General features: G+C 38.5%; 1 protein-coding gene and 1 long non-coding RNA gene across 2 annotated transcripts in view; one reads left to right on the top strand and one right to left on the bottom strand.

Moving 5' to 3' along the window:
- Positions 1-6,298, top strand: part of LOC137652382 (uncharacterized) — a 47,861-nt gene extending 41,563 nt beyond the window's left edge. Inside the window, exon 3 of the long non-coding RNA XR_011046265.1 lies at positions 5,025-6,298. This is a non-coding gene — a long non-coding RNA (uncharacterized lncRNA). The remainder of the gene's footprint in view (positions 1-5,024) is intronic.
- LOC137652380 (uncharacterized) overlaps positions 1,496-25,186 on the bottom strand; it is a 136,311-nt gene continuing 112,620 nt past the window's right edge. The window contains 6 exon segments of the mRNA XM_068385762.1: positions 1,496-2,800; positions 3,846-3,924; positions 15,856-15,972; positions 17,181-17,335; positions 19,515-19,745; positions 19,970-20,215. Of these exon segments, the coding sequence (XP_068241863.1) occupies positions 2,750-2,800; positions 3,846-3,924; positions 15,856-15,972; positions 17,181-17,335; positions 19,515-19,745; positions 19,970-20,215 (879 nt within the window). The 3' untranslated portion in view covers positions 1,496-2,749.

The following is a 25,186-nucleotide window of genomic DNA, read 5'->3' as shown; positions in this document are numbered from 1 at the left end:
GGGTTTCGTATTATATAAGGCTTCTGATTAGAGAAGCCCACTCTCACTTAAAGGAGGAAGACCTTGCATTGCTGAAGGTAAGGACCCACGAAGTAAGAGCCGTAGCTACTTCGATGGCCTTTAATAAAAACCGTTCTCTGCAGAGCATAATGGATGCAACCTATTGGAGGAGCAAGTCAGTGTTTGCATCATTTTATCTTAAAGATGTCCAGTCTCTTTACGAGAACTGCTACACCCTGGGACCATTCGTAGCAGCGAGTGCAGTAGTAGGTGAGGGCTCAGCCACTACATTCCCTTAATCCCATAACCTTTTTTAACCTTTCTCTTGAATGCTTTTATTGTTGTTTTTATGGTTGTTACGGTAGGCTAAGAAGCCTTCCGCATCCTTTTGATTTGGCGGGTGGTCTATTCATTCTTGAGAAGCGCCTGGGTTAGAGGTTTTGTAGAGGTCCTTTAGTAGGGGTTGCAACCCTATATACTTTAGCACCTTTGGGTTGATTCAGCCTCCAAGAGGAACGCTGCGCTCAGTAAGGAAGACGAACTTAAAAAAGAGGCAGAGTAACGGTTCAATTCGACTTCCTTACCAGGTACTTATTATTTCATTGTTATTTGAGATAACTGTTATATGAAATATGGGATACTTAGCTATCCTTTAATCTTGTACACTGGTTTTCACCCACCCCCCTGGGTGTGAATCAGCTACATGATTATCGGGTAAGTTTAATATTGAAAAATGTTATTTTTATTAGTAAAATAAATTTTTGAATATACTTACCCGATAATCATGATTTAATCGACCCTCCCTTCCTCCCCATAGAGAACCAGTGGACCGAGGAATAATTGAGGAGGTGTCAACAAGAAGTACTTGAGTACCTGGCCACAGGTGGCGCTGGTAAGTACACCCCCTTCTAGTATTGTGATAGCTGGCGTATCCCTCCATAGAATTCTGTCGGGCAACGGAGTTGACAGCTACATGATTATCGGGTAAGTATATTCAAAAATTTATTTTACTAATAAAAATAACATTTTTATCACTTATAAGAGGCATGTAATGTATTCATTCTTGGGTTGTTTATCATTTGTAAATTAAGCTGCTTTTGTGCCAGCAGGAAACTTTTAGGTAAAGGAGTTTTAAACCTCTAGATATAGAAAGTGGTGATTGAAGGAAATGAAAATTTAGTATCAAAATATCATACATTCATTTACTTTCCTTTTGGGCCCATCAGGAGGGTGGCATATTATATATACTGTAGATTTAAAAAATAGTGAGAGAAGGTTGCAGATTGAAAATATCTTGGGGTATTACATCATATGTCAGACAGACGAAAATTGAGATTTTTCAAATAGAAGAGGTTGTTGTAACTGTTTCAAGTTATAACAGAGAAACTTTTCAATGTCTGATCTTTCTCCTCTCTTCATTTCTGCAACTGGACTACTGTATACTAGAATAACAGATTGCATTTTTGTCTTTGCTTAAGGAAAGAAAACAACTAAATCTTTCTCTAATCAGTAATTTTATTGGAAAATAATGAAGATAAGTTATCACAAAAAATGTATACATTAACAGCACATCCTATCTTAACAACAGTGTATTCGATACAAAGTTTATTTACATAAAAGTGTTCAGGTTTTTCCATACATAAAAACGGCCAAGGGTAATTATTGCACTATTGAAAATATTCGATGTAGAGGAAGAAAATAAAACTAATTAGTTAAGTGCTTAATACTAACGTATGGAATCACATATCTCTAAAAACAAATGGAGATCAAACAAATGAGGTGAATGGTATATATACAATGCTGGTGATTGGCTCAAAACTATTCATCTTTGATAATAAAAACCTCTGACCAATGTCAGCGCTGAATATGTTCACTTTGTCTTTATTTCTGTTCATCGTAACAAAGTAAAGAGAAATATAATGTCTAGAAATCTTTTTGTTAATACTATGCAAATAAAAATAAGGCAACGTAATGCTTTACTTGGTAAGCATGCTATTTTTAATAAAATACTTTGGCATTAAAAAAAAATAGAAGATAAAACTATCCATGAGATAGGAAAAAACATAAAAATAAGGACTGAGGCTAAAGAATCATACTTATTTTCTTCATGAACCTCCCTTTCACTTATTGGAATATCAGACCTCTCTTTTACTTATACCATACATTTGGGAAAAAAAAAATTAATAAACTGGCTGACATTCTTTTCAAAATAAGGAATTACTGTATTCTATATAAGCTTGTATGGATTTTCATAAATTATTATAATGTCTCTGCCACACTACATACCTTAGATAGTTTAATCTTCAAGAATAACAGTTACCTGTGGCTTTGACTAATTCCTGTCTTCAGGACATAATTACTTGGGATAAGGAACATTATAGAAGAGAGAATGCCATTTCTCTAAAAGCATTGGTCTTTTGTTTTGAAATTCATATTAAATGAATTCACGTGGAAACAAAATTTATCGGACCAGAGATTTAATTTTAATGGGTCCAATCAGAAACAAAACTGGTAAGACCAGAGAATTCAAATTTATATATAACGAACCTTATATATCCAACGGGATATTTAAATCGCTCTCCGACAACTTCAAAATTGACAACTGAATTTAAAATTGGGAGAGCAATTGATTGTCACAGTGAGTAGTCTCAATTATGTAATAATTATATACAGAAGATTATTCTTTTTATAAAAAAGAACCTTCATTGTTCGAGATCTCTGATAAATGGTTCTTAAGAAGGAAGGGCCATCAAGTTATATCTTCGTCCGGCTCTTCTCCTTTCTTTATTTTGCTGATTATCTGAAATACAGGGATTTTGCTATTGAAAATAAAGTAACAGATAAGATAAAAGTAATGGTTAAGAGAGCATTCCAAGACATACTGTTGTTTACATTCTGTACACAGAACGATCAGAAATTGGATACTAAACATCTTTTGCTGAAAAATATAAATTTTAATTTATAGTTGTTTTTTTGTTTTTTTTAGAGAAGAAACTTATCCGATAGTAAACATCTTTTGTTGAAAAATAAATATTTTAATTTATAGTTTAAATGTTTTATTTTAAAGAAGAAACTTATTTATCATTGTTTAAAACATAATTATCATCTTTCATCAAAATCTAAATTATAATTACAAATGCCTCTTTGTGTACAGGATGGAAACAACACTTCATTATATTTGTCTCTAAGTTCAGCATTTAATGCTCAAAAATTAATATAAAAAATTATTAGTAATAAATCAGAATAATGTTAAGTCAAAAATATAGAAAAATAAAAAAAGGTTGATTATACATTAGCAAGAAATTTAAATGCAAGCATATTTCATAGAAGCAATCTTGATTACAGTTTCAATAAAAGAATTAAAAAATAATTTCTTTAGGATAGTAGTTCCATAAAAGACAGAAAGGAAAAGAAAGAAACGTGCTTAGGAAGCTCTAGGTGCCCTGCATTCTGGTTACATTTACAGAAGCGAGAAAAAAACCGGCAAAAAAGGGAAGATTAATAATAATCTAACAGTCATTACGGAAAAGCTTTGAAAAGGTTTTGGAAAAGGAGAAAACTGAGTCAGGAGATGCAAACGGAGTTCACAAATTTTCTGCGTTACGAAGTGTCACCTTTTTACCTCTTAGTATACAATACCACAGGTTTTCTATAATGTATACCATCACCAGGGAAGAAATAAAATGGGATTTAAAATATAAGCCTATCAAGTGCACACACCAACTACTGTATATATACTGTATATAAAAAGATATATACCATATTTAATAATTTTTTTTGTATTACTTTCTTTTTAGATTTATTTTCTGTACAATGTTTAATCAAATCTACACATTGGAACTTACAGTTTTCAATCGAGTGATTTCCTTGTTATCGCTGTTTTTACTGACATTGTTGGTTATTTGTTTGATTCTGGACGCGTACCTGGAAATAAAGAGAGATATTGAGTTAGTAACTTGCATATGATAGGTAAGAGACTCTGCCATCAGTATAAATCGGTGAAATTTCTATACCCCTAGATATGGGGGGTTGTCATGATTAAGAATCGTAAATGATTTTCATACCAATTCAGAACAGACTACCATAAATGGATATTATCAATACTTTATATAATTACATTAGTTATTGATGTCTGCCATAAATGTATAATTTCCAAAGTTTTGGCCATTAGTAAAAATCGTTAAGTTTAACCATGAATTTTGCTGAATGGCTTGATTATAAGTATATACAGTAGTGTAAGTAGAATCGGTAAAACCATGGACGAATTTGATTTACCAGAAGTAAAACTACCCTTATAAAAAATAACATTGACTGAAGAGACTTCACTTCACATAAATATTTGTAACAAATTTGTAACTCATTGAACAGAGAATAGGTTTCTCCACAGGTAGTAGCCGTTGGTAAATTTCGCTACAACGTAGATATTGCGAACAAAGCATGGCATAAGAAGATAATGTTAGCAATTACCATAACATTCTGTGAATAGCTTATAGCTAAAAAAAAGTTTGTCATTTTAAGATCACCATTAGAAGCTCTACGATAAATAGAAAATAAAGCTCAGAATTCTCTGTCAAATTAGAATTAAATGAAATATTTTTTAAATAACAAAATGGAAAAAGAAAAACATTCTGTGAATAGCTTATAGCTAAAAGAAAGTTTGTCATTTTAAGATCACTATTAGAAGCTCTACGATAAATAGAAAATAAAGCTCAGAATTCTCTGTCAAATTAGAATTAAATGAAATATTTTTTAAATAACAAAATGGAAAAAGAAAAACATGTCAAAAAGGAATATTAGTGAGGCAGCTTAAGAAGTTGATGGGGACATGCTAGATAAAAGCACCAAATTTTTCCCAGGTATTCCTCGGCATCCAAAGTTTAATTTTAGTACTAGCGCCAACTGATCAGAATGGCAAGAGGCCTGCATAGAGCAACTTTGTAATTCAGCATTTGATTGCAAAAATATTAAATTAAATCTGTTATGTTGTACATGTATTATATGTTGCAATTTTCCTTCTGTTGCAGGTTTGTTGAACTTAATTTCATGAAGATGGGGTGGCCACCTTCCCTGCCCCTTAAATGCTGATGGAACCATCACATCAGCACCAATAGCCTATGCATCACTCTTAGAAAATGTGGCTCCCTTCACTGAATTGAAATCGTCACCAGTGCCATTAGGAATCATGCGGCATAAGTCCTGTCATTCACAGCTCAATACTAAGACTGGAAAGAGCAAGAAAGAGGAAAAGGGATCCTACCCCTGAAGGTAGGCATCATCGACCACATCACTCACTTTACAGGACCAGCTGCATATCTTGTACATAAGAAAAAGGACTCTTACATGAATTTACTGTATAACTCTACATTCTTCTTAATGTCACGTCTATAACAATGTATCTGCAAGATACAAAGCTAATGGACACGATTGAAGAGTTAGTGACCTTACTGCCTTGGAAGTAAAGTATTCATCTATCTTGCCTTGTTGGTTTTCGGAATCGTTGTTGCTCTCTGAGACAAAAAGGAGTTTCCAAGGATGAAACTGTGAATATGAAGAAAATAGAAGCAAGAGCTTTTGTAGAACTCCTCACACATATGGAAAATGAGGTAGAAGATGGTACATTTTGCTTTGTGTGCCTCACTGAGACACCTTTACGAAAAGTATCTTGCAGACTTTGGTATTACCCGTGAGATTAACAAGGGATATTTCAAAGACCAAGTTTTGAATCACTTCCTCCGTGCAAAAAAGTAAAATGGTGGAAAACATTTGATCGAGCAGGATTTTGGGAGATACCCTTATACCAGTCAGTGCTGCCAGGATTGTACAAAATAAAATCTTCAGCTCAAGTGGCTTCAGTTTTGATGGCACCTTAACTGGTAATTGCCAGCAGAAGCCTGTCCCACCCCATTTCAAATCTATGATAACCATGCTGATGAAAGGACCTGATCTAAAAGACCAGGGCACCACAGATTCACAAGCCTGTCTCACAGCCCTACAGGTCATTTCTCACAACTGCAAGAAGACCAAGAATTTTGAGCATACAAAAGGTCCAATGTTACCAGATAAAACCATTCATCAAAGTGTGAACCACACCTATTATTGTTCATCAACTTCGGTTTACACACACACCCAGACAAGGTCCAAACAACTGGTCGGTAAGATGTATGAACTGGGTATTAGTGTCAGTTATGACAGGGTCCTACAAGTAGAGAATGAAGTTGCCACTGCTGTCTGTGAGAACAAGATGAAAGGATTAGCGTGTCCTGTTCAGCTCCGCAAAGGTTTATTCACCGTGGGGTCCTTAGACTGTATAGATATCTAATATTATGCCATATATTATTTACATTACGTACAGTTATGAACATTACATTTGCTTTATTATTATTTCGTAGAAGAATGATATTTATTTCCATTTATCTTTTCCCATTACATATACTGTAAGACCACTTTCTCATTATGCATCGTGGCAACAATGTAATTAGATGTGTCAACACTGCCTTTCTTTCCGCCATGTGCATATAATAGTCAGTCATTGTTCAGTGGTCACTGTATCGACAAGCATGGACCTGCTTCCCGCTGCTTGTCACATTTATGTCCGTTTATCTTCATTATACAAGATTTTAAAGAACCTACTGGTTTAAATTGTCACCCTCCATTACATTTATTACATGGATGTATGTGGCAGTATCACACACATGGCGCAGTGAGTAACCGGACGTTATGGATTCCAAGACGACGACCGCCATTGCTGTTTACTTCTCGTCTCGCACATTGGATCCCTTACAGTGACTCAAGATTTTCACTACAGTGTCTCTTATGAACGATACAGTGTTTGTGCAGTGCAGGGTTGGAGTTCCAGTGTGTTACAGTGATGTGTTGCATTATGTTAGTGTCCTTGCCAACATTTTTTTTTAGGACATTTGAACTCTGGCGCCATTTTCTCAGTAGCCCCACCACACGTCCTCCCTCTTTCATGCATCGATGGTGACTGAGGCCCGAGGCTCTCGCCCAGAGGCATGCTCACTCACTCCACCCGCCTCCCCTCGGATCGGAACACACACTCGCTCATTCACCCAACTGCCGCTTATTTCACAAGCTCACTGACTAACATTGTAATTTTTAACTCTCCAAAGTGATTTCTTTCGCTCACATACAGCGATTTGGATATTTTTCTGGATCTCTACAGATTTCAAGCTTTCTTACGACACCAAACTCAATATGGCTGAGCAAGAGGAACAGCTAATTGATTTAATGGATCAGACGGAGGGTCAGACGACGGACGAAGTACCTTTGCACCTCCCCACTGCTGATGAAGATACCAACACTCTCCCTCCTCCCCTGACTCCCAATAGGTCAGGAGACCACAATAATGATATACTTCATCTCATCCATTTTCTACAGACTTCCAGCCTGCAAGAACAAGACCGGCGACGACAAGAGGAGCAGACCTTCAGACTACAGATGGAACAATCAAGACAGGAAGACAACCAGCGGTTCATGTCCCTTTTCTCCTTGCTATCAGGACAGATTGCGGCATCGCAACCCCAGCAACCTAACCCCATTATTGCACCTCCTGTTACACCTGTTCCCCCAACCTCTGACTTCTCAGTGCATACACCTACAACTTCTAGCAAGCCTACGGTCCATCCCCCACCTCTCTTGCAACAAGATGCAACGTATCAAGCATTTCGCCAATGGAGACTGCGTTTTGAGGATTATGCAGCATTAGTTGGACTTGATAGATTACATCAAACTTCCCAGCTGATTCACCTGAGAACCTGCATCTCCCTGGACGTCCAGCGCCTGCTTACGCATACACTGGGCATCCCTCCCAACACATCACTTTCCCTTACAGAGGTGTTGGATACACTGCAGAAGCACTTTCGTAGCCTTAGAAATGAAGCCTTACGACGCAAGCTGTCAGAGAATCATTTGCAGACTACTACGCACGCCTCAAGGATCTCGCTGATGAAGTGGATTTATGCACTGGCAACCCCACCTCTTGCACTGAACGGCAATTGCAGATGATAATTTTGATGGGTGTGAGAGACGAAGAGTTAATACAACGCCTTATCCCCCTCCAACCCTCATCTACCCTTGCAGAGTTTGTGACATGCTGCCGCTCCTACGAATCTACACGTGCAACTGCATCAGCCATTGCATCTTCCCCTAGCCAAGTCAACGCAGTATCTACGTACAAGAAGAACCAGCGTCTACAGAAGAGGACTTCTCATCGATCTCCTGATCAACGCTCTCACCAGTCTCATAACAGTGACCCTTGTCAATATTGCTCTCGCAAACACGATTCTGGACAATGCCCAGCCACTGGTGCATCATGCAATAACTGTGGACGAACAGGTCATTGGCCCCGCACTCAGAAATGCCCTGCTAAGGAAGCTCAGTGCAATAACTGCAAGAAACAGGGACATTTTGAGAAGATGTGCATGTCTACCAAGAAAAGTCAGACTGGATATACAGCTTCACCTCCTACTACTAAGTCAAACACCAGCTGCCGTTTCGTGGGTGATAACTCTGGTAGTGAGTCCCCCACACCAGTCACTGTCTCTCTGTCATTTGGCGATATATCATCACATATCCAGCTCATCCCCGATACAGGAGCAGACATCACAGTGATTGGCACCATGCATTTGGATGCACTCGGCATACCTCGGGCAAGCCTTGAACCTCCACCCATGACAGAAGTTGTGACAGCAGATGGATCTCCCATGACACCGGCTGTAGGATACTTCCAGGCAAAACTTCGTCTTGGCAACAAGTCTTGCTCAGCAACCATACATGTTCATGAGGATATCCAGACTCCCCTCCTCTCTCGTGAACATTGCCGAGCCCTTGCCATAGTGTCACCGGACTTCTCGAAGCCTATCCTCAAGGTAACACATGTCAACAGATGCGCTCAGTTTCCTGCCTCCGCTATGACGTCACCTGCAGCTATTAAGGACTATTTTCTTCGGCACTTCAGCGACGTCCTCATATCCAAGAAGGATCTACAAACCCAGCCACTAAAGAAAATGACAGGCTCTCCAATGAGGATTCACCTGAAACCTGGCGCTACACCCTTCGCTGTCCATACGCCCAGGCCCATTCCATTTGCTCTCAGAGATCAAGTGAAAGAAGAACTTGACTCCTTGGTGCAACAAGGAATCATCAGACCAGCAGGCGACGAACCCTCTGAATGGTGCCATCCCATGGTCTTGGTACCCAAGGACAAAGGTGTGCGCATCACTGTGGATCGCACCCATCTAAATTCTCAAGTAGCCCGCCCTACACACCCATCACCAACGCCCCATGATGCTGTCCGCAATATCTCTCCTACTGCGAAGTACTTCACCACAGCGGATGCCCTGCATGGCTATTGGCAAATGGAGTTGGCAGAAGAAGACCGCCACCTGACTACATTTATAACTCCGTACGGAAGATTCCAGCACTGTCGCGGCCCAATGGGATTTTCAGCAACAGGTGATGCATACTGCCTCCGTGGAGATATGGCACTACAAGGTGTTCCCAACTGTGTGAAAGTTGTAGATGATATCCTCCTTTCCGACGAGGATCTCCCTTCCCACCTACAACACGTGCACCAGATGCTGACTAGATGCCGTCAATATGGCATAACCCTCAACAAGGACAAGTTCACTGTAGCCGCCCCTAAAGTTAACTTTTGCGGTTATGTCTTATCATCCGATGGTATTGCAGCAGACCCTGACAAGGTATCAGCTATACGGGACTTTCCTACACCATCTAACGTGACAGATGTCAGGTCGTTTATGGGTCTGGTCAATCAACTTGCCGACTTCACTCCAGACATCGCAGCAGCAGCACAGCCCCTACGCCCACTTATGAGCCCCAAACGCTCATTCGTCTGGACGCCTGACCATGAGCGAGCATTTAAGAAAGTCAAGACAGCTCTGACTTCACCTCCTGTCCTAGCACCCTTCAATCCTGCCTCGCCTGTAGTTCTACAAACAGATGCCTCACGCCTATATGGTCTCGGTTATGTCCTACTTCAAGATAACGGCCGAGGTCGGATGCGTCTCGTCCAGTGTGGCTCTCGTTTCCTTACGGATACTGAGACTCGTTACGCCACCATAGAGCTGGAGCTACTTGCAGTCACTTGGGCTATAGCTAAGTGCCGCCTCTACTTGTCCGGACTTCAGCATTTCACCTTAATGACTGATCATCGTCCCTTGATACCGATTCTCAATCACTACACTCTGGATGCTATTGAGAATCCACACCTTCAACGTCTCAAGATAAAAGTGGCCCCCTACATCTTCACTACAGTATGGCGCGCAGGGAAACAACTTTGCATACCAGACGCCCTGTCTCGCTCCCCAACCAGTCGCCCCACACCTGAAGATGAAGAAGAATGCACAACTTCGACTGCACATGTCAGGCGTATCGTTGCCAGCACCTCCACTTCTACTGACGACCAGGCAACAGGACCCATCATCGAAGAGGATAAGTCTCTACAAGAAATCCGCATGGCCGCATCTCAGGATCAAGATTACAGTCATCTCGTTCACTACGTATCCAATGGCTTTCCCACCAACCGCTATGATCTCCACGCTTCCGCCCTCCCGTATTGGAAGCTGCGGGACAACCTTTACGCGGATGGAGAGTTGGTATTGTACGGACCCCGGATCGTCATCCCTGCAGCCCTCCGTCGACGCACCTTGGATCGACTCCACGACAGCCACCGAGGGATTGAAGCTACTCGACGTCGTGCAATGCAGACAGTATTCTGGCCAGGCATCAATGCAGATATTAAGAGTAAAGTAGAAAGCTGTGAGGCCTGCCAACAGCTTCTCCCTAGTCAGCAACAGGAACCTTGCATGTGTGACGACCACCCATCCCGGCCCTTTGAAAGCGTATCGGCTGACTTCTTCCACGTAGCAGGGAAATCCTTCCTTGTTATTGCAGATAGACTTTCAGGCTGGCCTGTGGTTGTTCCCTGTGGACGTGACACAACTACAGCCAGAGTTACAAGAATGTTCTGTGTTTTCTTCCGCGAGGTTGGTGTTCCACTCCGCTTTCGAACTGATGGAGGACCCCCATTTTCCAGCCACGACTTCAAGCAATTTGCTGACCGCTGGGGAGTTCATCACATAATTACATCGTCACATTACCCTCAGTCTAATGGACACGCAGAAGCTGCCGTGAAAGCTGTGAAACACCTTATCCTCAAGACCGCCCCATCCGGGAACATAGATTGCGAAGCCTTTGATAGAGGACTGATGGAGCTTCGGAATACACCAAACCCTGCTGGACGCTCCCCTGCGCAGATTCTCTATGGCCATCCTCTCCGCACTTGTGTTCCAGCCCACCCCAGATCATTCAAAGAGGAGTGGCAAACCAAGACCGAAGATTACGACCGCCGCACTGCTGCCCAAACCGACCAGGCTGTGAGCCTTTACAACTCTCATGCCCGCCATCTACCCAAGCTCACCATCGGCCAACGAGTGAGGATACAGGATGCAACGACGCTTCGATGGGACAAGATTGGTACCGTGATGGGCCGTGGAATGGCCAGAAGGTATGAAGTACGCCTTCCAAGTGGTCGTGTATGGTTTCGAAACCGACGACATTTACGCCCAGTGGCTAATATAAGTGATGACACCTCTCCCCAAGACCCTGTGTCCCCTTGTTCTGGCCAGGAAAGAGAGCCATCATCCGAACCCTCCAATATCCCTCGTCATTCACCTCGATTAGCTCAGAGACACTGCTACAAGCGTAAAGGGGGAGGGAGGTGTATAGATATCTAATATTATGCCATATATTATTTACATTACGTACAGTTATGAACATTACATTTGCTTTATTATTATTTCGTAGAAGAATGATATTTATTTCCATTTATCTTTTCCATCTTTTCCCATTACATATACTGTAAGACCACTTTCTCATTATGCATCGTGGCAACAATGTAATTAGATGTGTCACCACTGCCTTTCTTTCCGCCATGTGCATATAATAGTCAGTCATTGTTCAGTGGTCACTGTATCGACAAGCATGGACCTGCTTCCCGCTGCTTGTCACATTTATGTCCGTTTATCTAAATTATACAAGATTTTAAAGAACTTACTGGTTTAAATTGTCACCCTCCATTACATTTATTACATGGATGTATGTGGCAGTATCACACACAAGACAACCTAGATTACAAGCACTCAAGCCAAAGGTTCCTTCCAGGGTACAAGCATCAGCCTCTAACTACATCAAACATAGGTCAGATACAAGAAGGGATAACATAAATGTCACAAGGGAAAAATGTCCACCAGCATTTGTGGCTGTGTCCAAGCTTAAGTGTGATATAGAATCTGTGCAGAGCAATTTGAAGGAGGCATATGAAGAAGAAAAGAAATGGTTGGAACATGCAAGTCAACTCTTGGCAAATGAAGAGTTGGGCAGAGGAGATTGTATTGCTTGGTCACCCCACCATGTCTCATTTGAAGAAAGTCCTACTCAGGAAGTGGAAGCTGCCTTCATTAAACTTCTACCTTTCAGTGAGAGAAGACAACCACATCTGCCATGATAAAGTATGGAATGGGTGTCATCTGTGAATCAACAAAGTTCTTAAACCCTGAACAGATTCCAGTAATAGCATTGGGTGCTCCACTAAATGCTCTTGCCAAATTTATTCAGATTCTTTGGTCTACCACACATGGGGAAAGACCAATATGACATGTTTGGTGGCCTCCATCTAGAGATGGCAGTGTAAAGGACACTTGGAGACTACCTAGATGGATCTTGATGGGCTACAGCAATAACACAGGCAGATATAACCTCTGTTGTCACACTAAATCATTTCTGAAGCCATCTCACCTAACGAGACCCAGACATGCCCACAAAGTCAGTGCTCTAGCACTCTCCAAGCTGCAACATGATGCCTATCTAAAGAGTTGCTGGTGCAACACCTGAATATAGGACAGAAGAGGATTAGAAACCATGTATGATCATGAAAAGTTACCAGACAGAAGAGGATTAGAAACCATGTATGATCATGAAAAGTCACCATCCTGAAGATAGAACTCCTGGGACTGACCTTCATCCATCACTAAGAAAGACACTTTTTCCCTTTATATTGAGACTGAAAATACTGGCACCACGGTTCTTTGCACTAAACCACCAAATTATTCCAAACGGGTACCAATACATATCTGCAACATGGAGAGCTTTCCTCCAACAACAAAGAGGAATTTGTAGTCGGAGGAAACCGGGTTGTTTTGAATACAGCCAGAAGGTTCAGTATTACAATTGATCAGGCTTATGAACAGAACAATGAACTTTTTAAAGGCCCTGGAGGAGCAATTGACCTGACAAGAACATCCATGGGCTTCAAGAAGTGCATGATTGCTGAACATGCATGCCTTCTCCTTGTATTTGAGCAGAAATATACTTCAATCTAAGAAGATGAAGACCAGGACAAGAAAGTCTGTCTGCAAAGAAGTTATTTCATGAACAAACACTGGCCCCTATTGAAGTTATCAATGACATGAGTAATCCATTCCTTAAAGGGGCTTTATTCAAGTTATCAATGAGATGAGTATTCCATTCCTAGATGAAGGAAGTGAGGTGCTTGCACCTGACACATGGAATGTGTTTGATGAATCAGTAGTCACATCTGTGCACACCATAGAAGTGGTTAAGGCTTGATACAACAACTACAGCAAGGATATCATTACTGAGCAAAGGAAATCCATTCATAAGCTTAAGAGAAACTCGTCTGTTCAAATCTTCATCAAAGGGGAAGAGTCAAATAATATTTTCCGGTTAAAAAATTTGTCCCTCTTTTTTCGTCTCTACGTTATTGCTCAGAAAACAGTTACAGATTGAGAACCTTCTTCAAGCATGAAAATCATCCTCACCCTTAATATCATTATGCAAGAACTACACAACTCTCAGGGGGAGCTTTGCCTCTTCCTACTAATGTCTCAAACATTCAGTGACGATGCTAATGACATCTCTTATTGCCCACATTCTGAAGCTACTTGAATCCTACTGAAGAGTTGATGTCGTCTGGGAAAGCTACATTGCAAACAGTATCGATGAGTCAAATAGAGAGAAGAGGGGAAAAGGAGTTCATAGAAAGGTCAATGATCCAACCAAAGTGTCTACCAACTGGCCTAACTTCTTATGGGATCCCACAAATGAAGAGGAGCTTTTCCAGTTACTATCGGACAAAGTTTTCTCCAATGACTGGCCAGATTTTTAAGAGGCCTTCAAAACGTCAGGCACTAATGTGTTCAGCAGATCTTCAGACCACTCCATGCCATGATGTGACCATATGAGGACTGTTGTTCACCTGAAAGATGCACTGGACAAGGGATACGTGTCATACTATCTGGAAAGTATAATTCCCCGACGGCAACCATCTGGGTAGCATTTGGAACTGAAAAGAATTTTCTATACCTGGATAATAAAGCCATATGTCATGATCGGGGAAAAAGTTGGTCAATAGCAAAGCCTATGTTCCACAGTTTCACAGGGTGTGATACAACCTCTTCCTTTTATGACAAAGGGAAGAATTCATCATGGGAGGCTTAGAAGATCTACATTGGAGTGACAGAACCTTCAACATCATCATGGATAACCCTTACATGATTGTGGCAGTGAACGGAAAGGAATTTCAGTTGCTTGAATGTTTCAGTGATCATATACAATACGACGAGCAACTCGGAGTCTGTGAATCAAGCATGTAGAAATGTAGGGAACTCTTCTCCCAGAAAAAAAAGAAACAGGATAGTCTAGCTGAGAACATTCCCTTGACACAAGAAGCCTTTTGGCAGCATACAGTGTGTGCAGTCTATCAAGCTGGAATCTGGTAAACAGTGATCAGTGTGAGCAAAAGTCTCCAACCCCAGAGGGCTTTGGATGGACTATACACAGAATGCAACGAAGACCTGGGGGCGTGTGTAGTCCAATCTGCCTGCTGCATTGCAGTCCTGCAGCGAATGGATCAAGTGTTCTTGCGAAAGTGCAATTTGTGGAAGATGATGCTCATAGAAGAAGGCCTATTGAAGGTGTACCAAACTATGTAGCTGTCAATGTGAGAAGTAGCTTAGATGATTTAGTGATATGTAGGAATTACATTTTTTATGCAGAAATTTTGTTTAAAAGATTTAACATTAGTTTCGGGTTTCCTTTGTTCCTTCCTAGTTTCAGATTTCCTTTGTTCCTTCCTTGTATACTGAGTATGATTATTTCATTTAATTTTAAACACCCCTAATATCAGTGTGATATGAAGGAATTATTTTTGTGTAAAAATTTGACTCAAGAGATTAAACATTCCATGTTTTATCTTGATAGTTTACAGGTTCCCCTTTAAACTGACCTTCAACAAGTTTTGCTTTGCTCCTTACTTTATACCGTGAAATCATTCAATTTTATTTTGTTTCAAATACCGCCAATGTATCTGAAGTGACCAAGAGTACAAAAAAAAATACCTCAAATAGAGAATAGTGACCAAATAGAGAAACATGGTAATATTGGCGCCATGTTTTGTTAAGTACTGTACATGTTTTGGAAATGTATACTGTACACATTTTCTTGAATTTCATGTCATAATTTCACAATAATGTTGATTGGAAGCCTCAGTGGTAATATAGCTTGGTGTCTGTTATAAAATCAAAACTGGGACCCTGAGATTGCCTTAAAAAAAATTTTGGGTGCTTTTATCCAACATATGCCCATCCACTTGAAATTCTGTGCTAAGCTGTACAGTAATTATACCCACATAATGTGAGGATATCCACCGACATGTTAACTAATTGGGTTCTTAGATCTCATCTAACCCAGTGTATGCTTCAACAATTTTAAATTAACAACAAAAGATATACTTACATAAGAGACACTAAAGTCTCTTCAGAATTGTAAGCAGAAGGCGATGCATTCACGAAAACCAGTGTCTTCGCGTTACCGCCAAGACTGTCTTGCAGAAGCATGGTCAGCTTGCTATTTCTGAAAAGTATATAGGGTTGAAGTGTCACTTAACGAAAGCTAGTGTATGTGGCCCATGAAGTAGGACGCCTTAATATTTAGATAGATATGCACACAGATTCAACCCTTCCCATCCATCCCCCTTTCCTAACTACAACCCCTCTCATAAGGGAATGACTACTACTCTCCCATATTCCCATGGGATGGGGAGAGACCAAATAGTTATACATCTGGCAATGCCGCTGAGCATGACTGGAAAGATATATGTATATATCTAGAGTTAAACAGCTGATCTTCATTATATAGGGGAGATGTTCATAAAAGACTTTACTCTCAAGAGGGATTTGGTTCAATATTGATAACATTTGCAAAGTTTCTATGCAAATACAGATACATGTAATATTTAAAATCTTCAAGGCAGTTTTTTTTTTTTTTATAGGGGGATAAAAATTTACCTTGTAATGTCCACATCAGTTGCCAGTCCTTGCAGTATAAATAGCATTAGTTTTAATATCAAACGCTATAAATAGGATCTAAAGTTAATAAACTCTTATATTTGGTAAATTATCAGAAAATATTCATAAATTAGTTTCAGTTCTGTGATGTAAAACTGAGTTGCTTATCACACATTTATAACTTTGATTCTTGAAAGGGAATCTGAATGCTATAAAACTGCCAGGGGGAGAAATTGAATAATGCTATTTCCTTGAAAATTTTAAATTACAGTAAAATGTGCTCGTTATTTCACTATCAAAATAATAATTAAATCAATCCTTTTTATCGAATAATAATAAATAATTACACTTAACAGAGACATGGGTACAGGACCAACTAAGTAGGTCCTGCATAGGTATTATTATTATTATTATTACTTGGAAAGCTACATCCCTAGTTGGAAAAGCAGGATGATATAAGCCCAGGGCTCCAACAAAGAAAATAGCCCAGTGAGGAAAGGAAACAAGGAAAATATTTCAAGAACAGTAACCTCCAAATAAATATCTCCTATATAACTATAAGAAATATAACAAAACAAGAGGAAGAGAAATAGAATAGTGTCCCCGAGTGTATCCTCAAGCAAGAGAACTCTAACCCAAGACATTGGAAGACCATGGTACAGAGACTATGGCACTACCAAAGTCTAGAGAACAATGGATTGATTTTGGAGTGTCCTTCTCCTAGAAGTAAGAGGAGCATGCGCGCTACTTGCTCACCCAAGGTCTAGTTCTCACCTGTACGGTATGAAAGACGATTCGGAGGAGAGGGCGGAAATGACGTCACCCAACGCAGAGAGAGACTTGTTGATGGAATTCGCTTCTTTCAACTGGTCAGCCGATGCACCGCTCTTGCTCACTCTCTCGCTGCCCGCAAGGTCAACTAGGGTCAGCTGGAAAAAAAGGGTTGGTAATTATGACAATGGAAGATAAGTGTGAACTTTCATGATAATAACGATTACCTTGATGACTATTAAGTGCATAATGACATCTCAGCCATCTTAATAACATTATTAAGGATGATGGTAAGAGAAATTTTCCTTTAAATCTTAATTATGAGATAATATCAATAGCCATTTTATTTTTAATGAGAGCATATGTCAATAACAACACAGGAAATTTTCTACATTTAAAAAGTATAACATTGCTGCGAGTTAGAAAAATGCAGGTTTTGGATATAATTTAAATTTGACCTATTGATACAACTAACATTTCCCTTAATTTAAAAAAAGGTTTGAGGAGTTATTATTATTATTATTATTATTATTATTATTATTATTATTATTATTATTATTATTACTTGCTAAGCTACAACCCTAGTTGGAAAAGCAGGATGCTATAAGCCCAGGGGCTCCAACAGGGAAAATAGCCCAGTGAGGAAAGGAAACAAGGAAAAATGAAATATTTTAAGGAGTAACATTAAAATAAATATCTGGAAAGTGGCCACTGAACAATTAAAGTGCAGTAACCCCTTGGGTGAAGAAGAATTGTTAGGTAATTTCGGTGTTGTCATGTGTATGAAGACAGAGGAGAATGTGGAAAGAATAAGTCAGACTATTCGGTGTGTGTGTGTAGGCAAAAGGAAAATGAACCGTAACCAGAGAGAAGGATCAAATGTAGTACTGTCTGGCCAGTCAATACAGACATAAAAAGGCAAGCCTCTCGGTCATAGAATAAACGAGGGTTTAAAGGTAGAAGAATTTGACACAAATGGAAAAATATGGCCAGATGACATTTAAAGAACCATTGCATGACTAAGATTTCTTTCTGTGCAACTTGACCAGACGAAGAACATCCGTAACACGAGACTGTCTTAGTACAATACTATTTACTAGCCCCCTGATAACCATAAGGTTAAAGCTTATATAAATATAATTTACTTGCTCCTGGTTGTGATAAAGCTAAAGCAGATTGAAAAATTATTTACTAGCCCCCTGGTTTTAATAAAGCTGAAGAAAAATAGATATTTACTAGTTCCTGGTTTCAATATAGCTAAAGCAAAATAGATATTTACTAGTTCCTGGTTTCAATATAGCTAAAGCAAAATAGATATTTACTAGTTCCTGGTTTCAATATAGCTAAAGCAAAATAGATATTTACTAGTTCCTGGTTTCAATATAGCTAAAGCAAAATAGATATTTACTAGTTCCTGGTTTCAATATAGCTAAAGCAAAATAGATATTTACTAGTTCCTGGTTTCAATATAGCTAAAGCAAAATAAATATTTACTAGCCCCTGGTTTGGTCAAGCCAAAAATGTAAATATTCATTAGCCCATGCTTTTGATAAGGCTTAAACGATAGAAACTTTATTTACTAACTGATTTTGAAAAAAAAAAACTGATGCAATATAAAAGTTATTTACTAGCCCCTAGATTTGATAGGGCTTAAACGATATAAAAATTATTTACTAGCCCTGGTTCTGCAAAGGCTAAAGTGATGTAAAAAAAAAAAAAAAAAAAAAAAGGTCTTCACCTTTACATTTCATAAAATCGCACACTTGCAAAGTGACCAAAGCAGTATTATAAGGATCCATTGGCATTTTCCATGTAAAATATTTCAGATCGAGAAATCAAAAGTCATTCTTAAGGGTCACAAATTTCTTAAAGGTATTTTTTCCTTTACTTTCACCCTTTTTAAGTTTACAACTAAGTTATTTTATCTCCTTCGCCCTTGTCACGGAAAGATATTTATAAAGATTTTATGCATGCAAGTTCCTGGCATCGTAATTACAGCACAGTCAAGTTCAAACAATAAACTGTTTCAGATGCCTTTCGTCTTACAAAAAGAAACATTCGTTCCGTAAAAAAAAAAAGGTAACGTTTCAATTTTGCATCATAACAATCAAGTCTTTTAAACACAAAAAGAAAAACAAATAAGAAAGTCAACCCTTGAAAGGCTTGGTTGAATTCATTTATGATAGTGTTGAACAATAAAGTGTTCTTGATAATAGTTAGCGATAAAAGAGAATACAGTTTATTAGTCCAGAATACTTTTGATATCAGCATGTGTGAATATGCTCACAAGATTTTTCCACTTAGATAATCCAATTACTCAAACATTGCCATACTCACTTTGCCCCTAAGAACAGATCCTGTTTGTTTGGACGTCACCGTCAGGCACACTGAAATAAGGAGATGAGACCTGGAACTTTCGACGTTCATCTTCGTCGACGCGGTATGACGGTTGGTCAGTCCCTCCTGGAACGCCTGGCTAAGTTCACCGGCAGATGACACGCTGCGTGTCGCTGCCCCTGGAACGTGTATGATGCCTTTTTTGTCCCTCTTGATTTCCAGTCGGTCATTCTGCGAGATGGAAGAAGAAATTGAAGGGTTTCGTTCACTCTTTCTGTTATTTCAGAGTTCAAACAGCGGCAAAAAAAAAAAAAGAAAAAAAATCCAGTGTCTTAACATTTCCTTAGATTCAACAAATTTCCGAATTTATTATTAACAGACAGGATAAACATCTACACATGTTCATGTGTTTGTAATTCTGAATCCAGTAAGAAATTCCACAGACGACTTCTCACCTCTCCACCTATAGGTTTCAACAGATCAATCAGTTTATCGTTGTAGAGTTCCAGCATGTACGTAGAAACCTGGACCTCATTCCTTGACTTGTTGTCCTCGATCAATCGGAAGAGTCGCTGGAATGCCCTGGGTGCGATGCCCGGATTCGAATCGGTGCCCAGCATGGTGTAAGTCTTCCCCGATCCTGTCTGTCCATAGGCCATAATGGTGACATTGAAGCCATCCAGAGCAGACTGAACTAAGGCCTGGAAGAGAAACAAAGCTGATGAAACCAGATGGAGAGTGGTCATGCAAGACGGCTCTTTTTTTGCAAAGTCAGTTTCCATTAAAGAAATGCAGTTGGAAATCTGATTCTAATCTGTAATTTTAAAACTCTCAGAAGTTTTTGTCATTCTATTATAGGATTCACTGCTCATAACACGTGATACAAGACCATGGCTACTGAAAAAAAAGGCAATTGTTGATCATCTAATGTCATTTGAATCAATTATTGGGAAAATTGAAATTGTTAAATATCTAATGTCATTTGAACAAGTTGCTAAACCTTCTCAAATATTTTTTTTACAAATAACAGTGAGGATTATCTGTATAGAAAGGCATGGCTTCGATATGTTTATAGTGAATGAACCCTCGAGACAATGCGAGCAGAGATGAAAACAAGAAAAAAAAACTATGAAATTAAGGTAAAGGCAAATAGTAAACAACATAAAATATGTTAAAGAAATTAACAATAAAATACCTTGAATAATTATTTCTATTTGCTTCGTATTTCAAATTTTTTAATTAAATTAACAATTACATCTAATAAACTCAACTGGATAAAATTTATATTTTTATTCCTTATAGGATTACAAATGAAATTAAAATATAAAAAAAGAAGTTTCCAAATAAATCGAAATAGAATCTGGGTACTCTGAAATTAACCACAGGAAAATTACAGCCTCTTTAACTCGCATTGTTTATCCAGACCACCAAGAGGACATCAATCTCCAGCGAAGGACAAAGACGAGAGGAGTCCTTGACAGCGGCCGAAGGACACAGTAAAGCGTAACACGAAGGAACGGTTGCAACCGAGAAGGATGTGGCGGTCAATGTCATGAAAAGTTACGTTTTTTTTTTAACGAATGTAAAAAACAACGTTGTCATTGTCTTCTTCGTTTAATGGAAAGAACCGGATTGCTATTCAAATTCTGTTTTTCTCTGCAATTAATGGTTAATTCCAGGCATACTGAAGACATTTCTGCTTTGTAGAGATGTAAGATCTGACCCTTTTTTATTGATAGTAGCCATTATTTTAATTATATATATATATATATATATATATATATATATATATATATATATATATATATATATATATATAAATTCCACTCATGCGGTTCACTGTAAAAGCGGCCATCAAGTTCATAGCTGCACCCTCTTTTTAGCATTCTATTACACCTCCATTCCCACTTGCTTTCTTCCCTCTCCCTTCAAAACTGCACCTTCGGAATGGGTTCCCGTTCCCAGTGTTGGTCCTTTGGCCCCAAATCCATAAATCCTTAGGATGAGGTGACTCCACAGGGCGTCCCTCTCGGGTTTTCAACGTCTTGTGGTGAAATCTCTAAAACTACGTTCAGTCCCACAATTTGAATTATTCAGGGGAAAATTCCTATATGTTGTTTTTTTTTTTCAGTGCCCAAAATAATCAAGTGAAATTATTCAGTATGATAAGTTTTTTTTAGTCCCCCAAGATAATTATCCAGTGAAAGTTTCCTGTATAATGTGATTTTTTAAGTCATCTAAGACAATTTTTCAGTGAAAAATTCGCGTATGATGATTTTCCAGTCCCCAAGATATTTATCTATTGAAAGTTTCCCGAATTATATGTTTTATCCCAGTCCCTTAAGATAATTATTCATAGTATGAAGTGTTTATTGGTGTATTGTATAAATTATGGCGTTGTCTCTACGTTGCTATTGATCTGTGCCATAAGCCCTGGCTCTGAGAAAAAAACCTAGAACATTCTAAAATTTCACAAAGGACAGGTGATCTATTCAGATAGGCTTATCAGGTTATTTATCTAAAGTTAAAATGGCACCAAATAAAAATGATAGCCTTCTCAATTATCAAAATATATCATCTCATATTTTCTCCTGATGTAATGCATGAAATTAGTGGGGTTTTATAACAAACTAATTATCAACAAGTAAAATAATCACTTTCTCTAATTTGTTGCGTTTATTTTGTCTCCTTGACTGTAATGGTCTTCATGGGAGAGTGATATTGCAGTAAATGTTACTCATGTGTTTAACGAATTTAAAGGCCGCTCATGAATGGCAGGGGCAAGGGACAGTGACATTGCCCTATCGAGTAGGACAATGCCATAAATACTGACCATATGTACATATGATCAGCGGCCAAACCCCTCACCACCCAAGCTAGGACCCAAGAGTTCCAGGCAAGGGCTGCTGATGATTCAGCAAATAGACCTATAAGCTCCCACAAGGATGGTGAGGTTGCAGCGACTAAAGAAATTGAAGAGTCTGAGCGGGAGTCTAACCCCAGTCCGGCGTTCAACAGTCAGGGACGTTACCACATAGGCCATCACAACCCACCACATGGATATCATTTAATGATGAAATGTGTCTCATTCTGACAGCATTGAGTAATACAATAACTTTTTCATGAGTGGTGAAGTGGATTTAGTATTAATAGTAGTAGTTGTATTCATTGTTGTTCAATACACTAATCAAATTGTATTATAAGCACCGATTCTAACAATAAAAAGACCAGTTCTTAAAATATTTTCTTCAACCACTCATCCCTACACCATTAGGGTCTAACAATTTTTGTGTCTGAGACCGCTCTGACCATGGAGAAGAGTCAAGTAGTATCATAGAGTTGACTTTCAATCCTCTATTCATGAAGATATGTGTTCAACCTTATATAATTGATCTTGGCATTTTGTTAAGCTTCCAGCAGGCAAGGGGCTAGACCTAGGCCTATAAAGTATTTTTTTTTCCCGTTATGTGACAAATACACGAACGACCATACAATGGGGCAGTTATGCTGAAAGACCAAAAATATAAGCGTAAAAGGAAAAATGTACTAAAATGAACAATTTCAGTCCGTATAAAAACACTTCATTGCAGTTATTCGTAAGAACGTTGAAACCCGTTACAAATTTATCACGCTGACGCACAGTGTTTACTTTAGAAAGAAAGAGACGTTTTCCGCTTAAGCGAATTGTAAAAAGACTTCAAGGTTAACGATATAGTGAGTAATTTTAAGAAATGTCTGTTAACTTCAATTATTTGCTTATCTAAACCTTGCATTAAATCTATCACCGAAACCCCGCTCCTCCATTCCACCCTATCATTAAGCTGCCTGGAAAGATAAACACCCACTAAATTACGTTAAAAGTGGACAATGTTGGATTTTTAAATGTTAAAGATGTCTGGTTTCAGATCCAGTTTCATCGAATAGATGACTCACCAGAACGTCAACCGGGTAAGCCAAAACCCCTACTGTGATGGCCAACCACAGCAGTAGCCTTCCCAGTAAATAGCTTAAACTTAGGGTCCAGGTTGGGCTCAATCTGCCGCCATGCAAATGCTAGGCGAACAGGTTACCACTGTACTAGCCAGGAGCATAATCTAACATCTAATAATCCAAGTTTTTAAACTTTTAGCCACTTGATTATGTTCGCGCAGCTTCTCTCATTACCAGCTTTGGGGGATTTTCAATTGCCTGATCCTCAATTTTCATCTTCTACTGGTCTTCATATGAAGGAACATTGAGCAGGCTAATAGCATTGGGGACTAGCCAATATTTGACTTGAAAATAAAAACTTTTCAAGATTCTAATGAGAAAACTAGTGATTTGAATCTCGGATTTTAGACATGTAATGTTACTTTGCCCATCATGACACCTGTAATTATATAATACTTTGTCCATCAAGACACCCGTAATTATATAATACTTTGTCCATCAAGACACCCGTAATTATATAATACTTTGCCCATAAAGACACCTGTAATTATATAATACTTTGTCCATCAAGATATCTGTAATTATATAATATTTTCTCCATCAAGAAACCTGTAATTATATAATACTTTGTCCATCAAGACACCTGTAATTATATTATATTTTTTCCATCAAGACACCTGTAATTATATAATACTTTGCCCATCAAGACACCAGTAATTATATAATACTTTTTCCATCAAAATACCTGTAATTATATAATACTCTGCTCATCAAGACACTTGCAATTATATAATACCATAAACGCTTAAGTACTTATCGTAGAAAATTAATAAGTACATGCTCAAAAAGAACTTTTTTTTATCCTCGTTTGATGCTAAACATTAGGATTTGAGCTAGAAATTGGATATTTGAACATTTCTTTTCACTTAGTCAACCATTCTTCTCCGGATTCACCTGTCATTTGCCTTCGGATCATGCCTAGCTTCGGATGACATTTGAAATAAAGCCTCAGCCATATGTTCAACTACAGTTCCAAGGAAACACCCTTGGAACCATCACTAATTGGGAAACGGGATCCATTAAGTGGGTGAAATATTGATTTTGAATGATATGCAAGAACTGTGCAATAGTTTTTTATCATGGTTCCACCCAGTGTTTAATCATGTTACTGTCATAATTTTAAGTAACAGTTGTTTCCATGAATATCAATTTCCTTTTTAAAGGCTAATTTTACCGTTTACTGCGGTGACTTGAAAAAATAGTAAGAAAAGTGGAAACTGCCTTAAAAGCATTACACAATTTCTAAGAATAATTCGTCATAAAGGAATTTGTTGTTCGTGACACCGTGAAAAGTCTATGAACAAATTGAAGTTTGTTACTGTTCAAACCAAATAAAATAAGAAGGATTTTAATCTTTCTATGTAACATCAAATGTAGACCATACAAATAAGTTAAATTGTTTTTGGAGCTTCATTCTAAACGGCGAAGTCAATTGACTGATTTATTCAGCATCATTTACCGGTGTTTCATTATGGCCACATTGCTGGAAAGTAACTAAAATTTATATAAAAAAATTTCTCTCTAAAACTTTAATTTAAAAGAAGTTAAAATATAATAAAAACACCTAATTATGAAAACTTCAATGATGTGTAAAACACATCATGAACAACATCCTATTCGAGTCCACTAGTCTGTCAACTTCATCCTGGAACGGAGAGAGAAAAGGACAAACTAACATTCAT

Source organism: Palaemon carinicauda, chromosome 13 (genome assembly GCF_036898095.1).
Source record: "Palaemon carinicauda isolate YSFRI2023 chromosome 13, ASM3689809v2, whole genome shotgun sequence".
Classification (NCBI taxonomy): Eukaryota; Metazoa; Arthropoda; class Malacostraca; order Decapoda; family Palaemonidae; genus Palaemon; species Palaemon carinicauda.
Note: the sequence above shows the minus strand (reverse complement) of the source record. Positions and strands in the feature narration are given on the sequence as shown.